The following is a 9,912-nucleotide window of genomic DNA, read 5'->3' as shown; positions in this document are numbered from 1 at the left end:
CGGAAACAAGGGGACCCAATTCTTGTATTCTGTGAAAACGGGTAAGGTTGACTATAAAGTGATAATTTTAATCTTCTCTATCGTTACTTTTGCCCGAGCAACGCCGGGCCTAACCGCTAGTCGATATATATATATATTTTTAATAATTATACTTCATTAAAATGATCGCTATCTGGAAAATGTTGACTAATGTGATCGAATGATTCTTGCACATCTTTCCAATTAAGTTCTTGTTTTAACATGACCCAATGAAAATGTTCAATATCATTGTAATGTACCGTCCACTCTTCTAAATAATCTAAGCAGTTACTATAGAATTTTTTGGCGTGATTCACGAAATCTGCCCGATTTATTGCACCTTGTTCTTCTAACTGACTTATGCTATTATGGATGATTAATGGAAGAAAATTATTTTCTAACCGCTCTTGTCACTGAAATTTTAAATTTTTAATTTCGTTTTGCTACTTCGATTACCGAAATTTTGTCATCTTCAATAAATTTTACAGCATTTTGAAAAACAGTTGCTTGATTGTGTACAAACCGGGGCTGTGTACTTTGCCGGACAATGATATTCAATACAAAATCTAAAATTATAATTTTTATTCCTGTTTCCGAATAAAAAAAAAATCCAATAACGGTTAGAAAAGTTTTTCTATCCTTATGATTTGATGCCACAGAATATATGGAAATAAAATTTGTTTTGTCTAGATTTTTTTTTAAATTCTGACAATGCATATGAGGAAAACACAATACACACAATTGCCTCGGATTTTGTTCTAGCACAGGCAAACTTTTTGTTGAATAATGTATACAGTAATACCTCGACTTATGCTACCCCGACTTATGCCGGGTTCGCGTAAGTCTTTTTTTTTTATTTTTTTAACTCTTTCCGCCCTGTGGACACTAAGAGGGCCTTTTTTCGCGAGCCCATTATGGGTTCGGCCAGGCCCACAATGGGGCTGCCGGGTGGTGAGGGACGGGGCTCGACATCTCCGAACGGACCACCCCCCGAAAAATTCTTGGGGATTTTTCGAGAATTTTTCGGGGGTGGTCCGTTCGGATATGTCGGGCCCTTCCCTCACCACCCTATAGCCTCATTGTAGGCCTGGCCGAACCCATAATGGGCTCGCAAAAAAAGGCCCTCTTAGTTCCCACAGGGCGGAAAGAGTTAAAAAAAATAAATAAATAAATAAAATAAAAAGACTTACGCGAACCCGGAGTTACGCGATTTTCAAATCTCGTCGATTCGTCTTTTGTTTGAGCGTCACGCAACTCTCGATTACTCATTCTCCCCCACACTATTGTTCAGCTTACATGTTCGGACGTGTCGCGCAAAATCGACACATAGCCACAATTTATTTTGTTATTTATTTCTGTGTTTGTTATATCTACGGAGACTTGAGAGAAACTATGTGGTAATTTCTTGTAACCGTAAACGAATCAAAAGACGAGATAAGATTAACGAGAACATTTATTATCTGTAAATTTTTCGTCCGATGGAGATTATTTTTTAATAAAATTGGAAACAGTCTGCCCAATAAAGGACCACCATTTATTATTTTCGTGTTCCAGACAATACACATTCTTGGCAACAGACCTTTCCTTTTAGGCTACTTGTTGCCAGAAGTTTAAAAAGTCCTTTTAAAAAACACAAAAATATATCCAATTAAAATTTCAAAAAATTTCTAAAAAAGGAACTGGTGATATTCAGACGTCTTCCTTGCATCCATCATACCTTTGTTTAGGGTGATATTGCTTTTATCTACTAAAAAGAAGCGCTGGAATATGTAGATTTCATGAAAGCTGCCCCCTGGTGACGATACCTGGTGATTTGAGAACATTTATTAGCTTACATACATACGACTTGGATTTTACACAAATTGCGAAATTATACCCCGACTTACGCGGTTATCGCTCGGTCCCACCTATCGCGTAAGTTCGGGGTATTACTGTACTAATAGTATAAAGAGGCAATGTTTGTAAGTTTGTATGTAGCGGATAATCTCCGAAACTACTCATCCGATTTCAAAAATTCTTTCACCAATAGGTAGAATGGAACTTCAGGCTGGACATAGGCTGTATATTATTCCGGTAAACATTCATATAAATTAAAAGATATCATCTAGGTTAAGGCTTTTATGTCCAACGGATGGAGCTACGAGTACGACGATCCTAAGTTTGCTTTTCTGTGAGGCATTATGTTTTTCTGTGAGGATGAACTAAAGCAGATCGTCTTCTATCAATCTATATAAATAAAAATGTAATGTGTGTTTGTTCCTACCGATTTTTTTTTAATTTTGACACTACGTTGTATTCGAATACGCACGTGTTTTTATATAATATACGTGTCGAAATTTTCCCCACTGGGGGAGATGGACAAGATTAAGGCTTACGGTAAAGAACTCTGCTTCTATTTATACTATTTTAAACGCGGTTTTTTTGCGTTTTTGATTGCGTTTTAATACGGTACGTCAAGACAATGTATACTAAGAAGGGATTTTTCGAAAAATTCCCCCCATGGGAAAAGTGTTATACGTTTATAATAGATACATTCTGAGCCACAACAACGCGTAGCGAGGTCTGCTAGTATTTTGATAACTTGTGAGAAACTATCCATTGACCCGAAGCTATGATTGTGATTACAGGTATACCTCGCCTTACGTCGGTAATTGGTTCCAGGAAAGCGACGTAAGTTGAATTTACTTGTCTCCGAATCTACTTGTTACTTGGCTAAACCATAAATTACCATTCCCGGTTTTGTATTTTATTTATTAATGCATTTCTAGTAATATACGGTTAATAAGGATCTATTTTAAGATTGCAAACAAATAAATTTTAGTTTTTAATATAGTACAGAAAAAAGTAATCTAAATTTACGAATGCATGTACTTTAAATACAGTACATACTTGTAAATGTATATAATTTAATATGATTTTATGTGCTATAAACGCTTTTCTAGTGATATTACGACTTCAATATTTGTGGCGGACAGACGTAAAGTCGAATAAAATGACAAACTTGATTTTTATTTTTCCATATACTTTTTTAACAAACGACGTGTAATCGGGAACGACGTAACTCGAAACGACGTAAGTCGAGGTATACCTGTAATAGCATGATAAAACATGTCCTTCTGCCAATACTAATTGCTTTTTTTCGTCTCCATAAGTCGTTTTTCGAAAAAAAGTCCTGTATTTTTGAGGAAGATACAGCAATATTTAAATGACTTTTATGTTTCTATGTCTCCAAATGCTTTGAAATATTATTCTTCCCGCTGTGCGAAATAGAAAATTCATCATTACATTTTCTTAATAAACGGAAATTCACTTCTTAGATCATCGTTGAACTTGCATTCTCTTTTCTTGCTCATTATGTTAAAAAAAACTAAAAAATAATGTAATTTAAAATTATATTATATTGTAATTTTTGTCCATCTTATGTTGTCCGATTCCCAGAAAAGAATGCTCGTTGCAAAGTTGCCACAATAAAATTTCGAAACGTACTGAAGCTCCTTCAAAAAATGTACTATTTTTCTTCAAAATGTACTATTTCTATGGTTGGTTACTTTTAATATTAATATACCATCATACTCAATCTTTGGGCTTATTTCAAATTCATATTCACGAATACTTTGTTAAATATTTCATAAAAAGATTTTATGAAAATAGTTTCTATGGTTTTTTCTTAAATATGACATTAATTAAAAGTTGATTTTTTTAAAAATATTATAGTGATGGATAAAAAAAATTATAAATTAAATATGCATGGACAGATTCAAATTAAAAATGTTATTTCTTTTACCAAGATTACCACAATTGAAGTTCGTAATTAAATTAAGAATTAAATTATAGAGGTAGAAAATAATATAAAAGTATTCATATTATTTATACTTTTACTGTACAATTTCAAAATTATTTTGTGTAATAATTCGACTCTGACTTAACGACTATTCTGATATTATTGACGACAAAAGTTTAAAATCATTGATTTTCTTATCTATTCATTATTTTCGTTTGACAGAGTTGAATTGTTTGGACCACGTGGCGTGAAAATTTAGTCAAGGTCCTCGTGAGAATGTGTAGACACTGAAACGTGTGACACCTGTGAAAGGAGAGCACTGAGTCATAACATTTGCACGTGCAAATGTTATGACTCAGTGCTCTTCTATCATGTTATCAACAACATACCGATAGTTGATTTACCCAACATACCCAACATGCGGATAGTTTGATTTACCCAATGACAACATACACATGGTGTATGATGTGATTTGGTAAACAAATTAGCAAGCAGTGACACTAGTGAGACTTTATTAGACTAATTTTTTCGCATTTTTTCGTTATGGCATAAAATATTATTTTGTACTGTAGAATGGGACTGAAATATTATAATTTATTCATAATGTACTAAAAATCTAAGTGTACTTTCCATGTAATCGAAAGGGCAAAATGTACCCGAAAAGTACAAATGTACCAGGAATGGCAACGCTGGCTCGTTGGACACACACACACACACACACAGCCCTCAGAGTCACATTACTCTCTATTGTTCTAAAGTGATTAGTCATCATCACCCAAGTAAGAAGAAGGAAGGGTTGAAAAAAAAATTTCTACAAAGGACAAACAATAGACAAAAAACAAAGAAAGGAAAATATATAAAAATTAGAACAAAATATATATCTAATATGGCGTACAGCAACAATACGTAACGATCTTTACCGAATCTTAAGACGCAAGTTTATGACACATAATTAACAAAAATTTAATTTTTCTAAAAAGTCGAACCACCGGGGGTGCGGGACAAGTTGTTAAAAATCAGGACTGTTGGGACGTCTGGTCACCTTATCATTAACAGAAATATTTAAAACATCATTTCATTTTAAATATGTATTAAAATCAACATGTATGATAGTGCGATAAATAAGTAATAATTCTGCTCTGCTTTTAAATGTTTTAATCTCTTTCATGTCGTAAATAAAATTGTATAATATTTATTTACATCGAGACATTAGACATCTCATGTTGCAGTTAATTAATATTTATCATCATAATATATATCATGATAGAATTATTGTCTTTAGCCAGCGATTTTACCTTCGTTGTTTCATATACTCAATAATAATAAGTCTTTTCTAATTACAATAAAAATACTATACTGATCTATCGCGTGATGTCTCTAAAGTTTAGCGAATTCTTCGCAGAAAGAATAAATTATCAAGAAACAAGTCAGAGATAAGTATCATGTGATCCACAAATCGAATAGCACTCACAAATGTCCCGTGACACGCTTCGTACACCGAGTTCCGCTCCGGACGAAAACAAGCTTAAGCAACTGGTCTTTGAATGGTGCATACTCAGTAAATTTTCCTACAATTGTTTCTTTATAGCATATTTTATATGGATTATTCCAAAAAATTATACGTATTTTGAAAAAGTTCGAGTCACATTAGTCTAGAATCAATTCATTTTATGGAAGACTACTCGGTAAACCTTTCAAACAGCCTTATCACCTTTGAACGGGCACGTGCAGTTTACGGGTACCCCCTAAGCTGCACTTGCTCTTTGGGTGCGTTTACTTTTCGCTAGCTTCCAAGCTCGCCGAGCTGATATTTAGCGCAGCCTGGCCTCATATTTTTATTTATTTATTATTTATTAACGTATTGTTACAATACATACTCGGTACCGCTAAGCATAGCCGAGTGGAAACTACCGTATATACAAATAGCAAAAAAGATACAGTAAAGTAAGTATAGGGTATTAAATTACAGTAGTGTAACATGTAGTAAGGTGTGGGGAGTACAGTGAAAAGTGGGTTGTAGCTGGAGGCAGTAAAATATATTACTGTACAATACAATACAGTATATACAGATGGTTTAGCTGCTAGTGAAAATAGGGGCAATTACCACATGTTTCTTTACAAGTTGATGAAAAAGCTTGAAGAGTATTTTATTTTTTAGAAGTTCACTGTGTTGGCAGGGCCAATGGATGTTCATGCTTTGAGTGGTCACTTTGATGGCAAGTCTTTCGGTCTGAAGAAAGATACAGCTGAATAAATGGTGGTCAGAGTTGTCTGTCTGGCTGCATATGGCACAAAGAGGGGTACTTTTATTGGTAAATCTGTGCAATTAGTTTGAGAACTTTCCGTGGTCTGTAAGGAACTGCGTGAGGTGATAGTCAGGAGTCACCCATTTGTATTTGTCGTGATAGTCGATGATGTTAGGAATATACTTGTAAGTGGTTTCGTTGTGTCGTTGAGACCAGGATGGTTGCCAGCGACTTAAGACATCCTTGTAAATAATTTTTCTCACTCTGTCGTGACTGATTTTGTTGTAAGTGATGGTAAGGGAGTAATAAACAGCCGCGGCCTTCGCCAGATGATCAGCCCGCTAATTTCCCTCGGTGGTTTAGTGCCTCCGGGCGCAAGAAATATGGTATGAGTTGCTGGAGTGAAAAATTAAGCCTGACTTCATACTAGCACGCTCGTAAAAGTATACACAGTAATGGATGCCGTCATCTTTGAACAAACTCCAAGCTCGTTGTAAATTCTGCGAGCACGCCGAGCGCTGTAGGAATGCTAGCAATGACGTCACGGATGCGAAAAGTAAACATCGTGCTCATTGGTAGCAAACAAAAAGTATACAGGCTGAGCGCGCTAGGGGCGAGATCGGAGAGATAAAAGTAAACGCACCCTTTATAAGGTTGCCGAAGTTACTGTAAGGTTATAAAAAGTCAAGGAACGCTAGATATACGTTATAACGAAATGGCTAGCGCCAGTAGTTCATCAAAAGAAAACTTTATCGTCGGTGGAAAGTATAAATTCATACGTAAAATAGGAAGTGGTTCGTTTGGACACATTTATCTTGGCATGGACATCACAAATGGAGAACGGGTTGCTATAAAATTGGAGTCAAGACAGGTAAAGAATCCACAACTCCCCTACGAAAATAAAGTATATGAAGTTCTTCAAGGTGGTAACGGAATACCTCGTATACTATGGTATGGAGAAGAAAGTGATTTTAATGTTTTAGTCATGGATATTCTTGGAATAAGTTTAGAAAAACTTTTTACATTATGTTCACGATATTTTACTATGAAAACTGTTTTAATGCTAGCTGATCAGATGATTGAACGAATTCAATATGTTCACTATAAGAAGTTCATTCATCGAGACATTAAACCAGATAATTTTCTTATTGGAATTGGAAAACATCGCAATATGCTTTATCTCATAGACTTTGGTGTAGCAAAAAAATATATTCGCAAAGGACAACATATACCTTATCGTGAGGGTAAAGGTATGACTGGTACTGTCAGTTATGTTAGCATTAATACCCATTTGGGTATTGAACAAAGTCGTAGGGACGATCTGGAGTCGATAGGATATGTGTTAATGTATTTTATTCGTGGAAGTCTACCGTGGCTAGGTTTGAAAGCAGCAACCAAAACACAGAAATATGAAAAAATAAGTGAAAAAAAAATGTCGATACCAGTAGAAGTTCTTTGTGAGGGATTTCCGGCCGAATTTGCAGCTTACTTGAATTACTGCAGAGGTCTCCGCTTTGATGAAAAACCAAATTATACGTATCTGAGGCAATTATTTAGCAAATTATTTCGTACACTTAATTATCAATTCGACTACGTATTCGACTGGGATAAGGATGAAGAGAAAACGGACCAGAAACACCGAGAAGAACAGAAAACTGACCAATCGGAAGTAGAAAATTGATGTGTTCTTGGTGACTCAGACTGATGGGTTCCGTTTTATTTTTATGTAAAACAGTTTTGTCAATGAAGATATAACAACATTATAAGAAATTCTGTGACTGGTAAAGCATTTTCAATTTTTTTTTAATGTTTTCATAGTAGATACAATGTTATTTTTATATCTTATTTGTAACGTTTAATGTATTAATTGTTTATATATACCTTTTAAACTGTAACTGTTCAAATTAAACTTCCAACATCTAATAACTCTTAACTTTTGTAATGTTTAATTAATAATTACACAGGAATATGAATTTTTTATTTTAGTATATTTTACAGAGGTTATAGTATTGTTAATGTTTATTATTGAAAGTAGCCAACATATATTTTATATAATTTTCTCAGTCGTTGCTATAATCTCATGGAAAAAAACAACACAAATTTTTAAAGGTGTAGTCACTTCTGCAATGTTTGCAGGGATCCGAAAGAAAAAAAGTTTGGTCATTAATTTGTAATAAACTGTACATTTAATGCTACATAACAGAAATTCTAATCTTTTGTGTCTCTATAAAATTAATAGACTAAAAATACCCAAACAAAAAAAGTAAAGGCCGGATGGCCGAACGGTCAAGGTAACAACCTATCGATTTGCGTAACCCGGGCTCAAATCCGGACAGATCAAATGAACTACTAAAACTTTCTGCAGTATGATTCGTTCGGATATTTTGGTTCCCCGTTCCTCACCACTCTGCCGCTATATTGTGGGTTTGGCCAAACCCATAATGGGCTTGCTATAAGAGACCGTTTTAGTACCAGCAGGCTGGAGAAAAGGCCGGAAAGTTAAAAAAATTGACTAATTTAAAAAAAAATTTAAATAGCAGTAACTCATTTTTAATTAATACTGTATTTTCTAAAAAATAAAAAAACTGCTCTTTTCTAAAATTTCCTCTAAATAACACTAGTAGCTCGGGTCGCCCCCTAGTGGACGTTCTAGCAGCAGCGGTGTCATTTCGTGGTATAAATAATAAATTTATATTACAAATAAAAATAATATACTGAATTTCTCATGGCGCAGTCAAAAACACAAAAAATTACATTTAAATTAGTTCCGTAAAATCCAAGTTCTTCAGGGTAATCATTAACCCTCTCTCTCGCGGGAGGAATTTTAAAAAATCTCTTCTTAATGTGCATTCTCGTGGCATACTCGACTAAAACGCAGTTAAAAACGCAAAAATATTGCATTTATTGTTATTTTAATATTGTTACGCAAAAAACTAAATTTATTGTTAATTTAAATAATAGCTAGGGGCGCCCCTAGTGGCAATTCTAGGCATACCGTTACAGATATAGGCTGCCACTGACGTCATAACGAACATCCATCATTATCCAATTTAAATAAAATTTTACTGTTTACCGAAATAATTTAAAAAAAAGAATTACCCGATTTATTTTAACTTACTTGCGTATATTAAATGAATTTATATCGAACGTATTAAATAATATAATTTACATATAAAAAACTAAATAACGTACAAAATTTAATCGTTTAAACCAGTGATTCTCAACCTCTAACGAATCGTCGCCCCCTTCAACGTAGTATTGCCCCCTTCAATAAAACCATTACGTAGTATCGCCCCCTTTACTTTAAAATTCCGATGTCGAGGGCCAAGGCTAAGGCCAAATTCGTACTGCATCGAATAGACTAGTGACTATTATAATGTTATTTGTTTAATTATTGTACGATATAACGAATAAAATATCTCATTATTCTTAATATAATGTTTTACTATATCGCCCAGAAAATTGTTTTTCGCCCCCCAAAATATTGTTACTAATCGCCCCCTCTACGTGGAAAAACGCCCACACGGGGGCGATATCGCCCCCGTTGAGAAACACTGATCTATACTAATCGGGACATTCCAATTTTCAGCGCTGATCTCAACATTCGTTAAAATTCGTTCCTTTTTTCAACGTTGAGGTAGCGCTGTTGTCAGCGCTGACTCAACACACTCAGCACTCAACAGATATGTTGACTGCTACTTTCCAATGAATTGTGGGTAATTGATAAGACATTTGAATGGAATCCATCTTGCTGAGAATGGAATTATGGGAACTAAGCAATTCGTACTCGAGTTGGAACGTCGTTGATGACGTCAACTTGTTGACTTCAACACTCAACACTCGCGTTGAAAATTGGAATGTCCCGAA

At 34.6% G+C, this 9,912-nt stretch overlaps 1 protein-coding gene across 1 annotated transcript; it reads left to right on the top strand.

The window, feature by feature from the left end:
• The first annotated feature begins 6,526 nt into the window (after positions 1-6,526).
• Positions 6,527-7,726, top strand: LOC111618803 (casein kinase I-like). The gene has a single exon (XM_023360371.1). The coding sequence runs from the start codon at positions 6,761-6,763 to the stop codon at positions 7,724-7,726; it is 966 nt and encodes a 321-aa protein (XP_023216139.1). The 5' UTR covers positions 6,527-6,760.
• The last annotated feature ends 2,186 nt before the right edge of the window (positions 7,727-9,912 follow it).

The sequence above is a fragment of the Centruroides sculpturatus genome, unplaced genomic scaffold (assembly GCF_000671375.1).
Source record: "Centruroides sculpturatus isolate CEXI.00-Female unplaced genomic scaffold, Cexi_2.0 scaffold13, whole genome shotgun sequence".
NCBI lineage: Eukaryota > Metazoa > Arthropoda > Arachnida > Scorpiones > Buthidae > Centruroides > Centruroides sculpturatus.
Note: the sequence above shows the minus strand (reverse complement) of the source record. Positions and strands in the feature narration are given on the sequence as shown.

Bases quoted from the DNA above. Each gene is read 5' to 3' on its own strand.
- LOC111618803 (XM_023360371.1), top strand. From the start codon at position 6,761: ATGGCTAGCGCCAGTAGTTCATCAAAAGAAAACTTTATCGTCGGTGGA.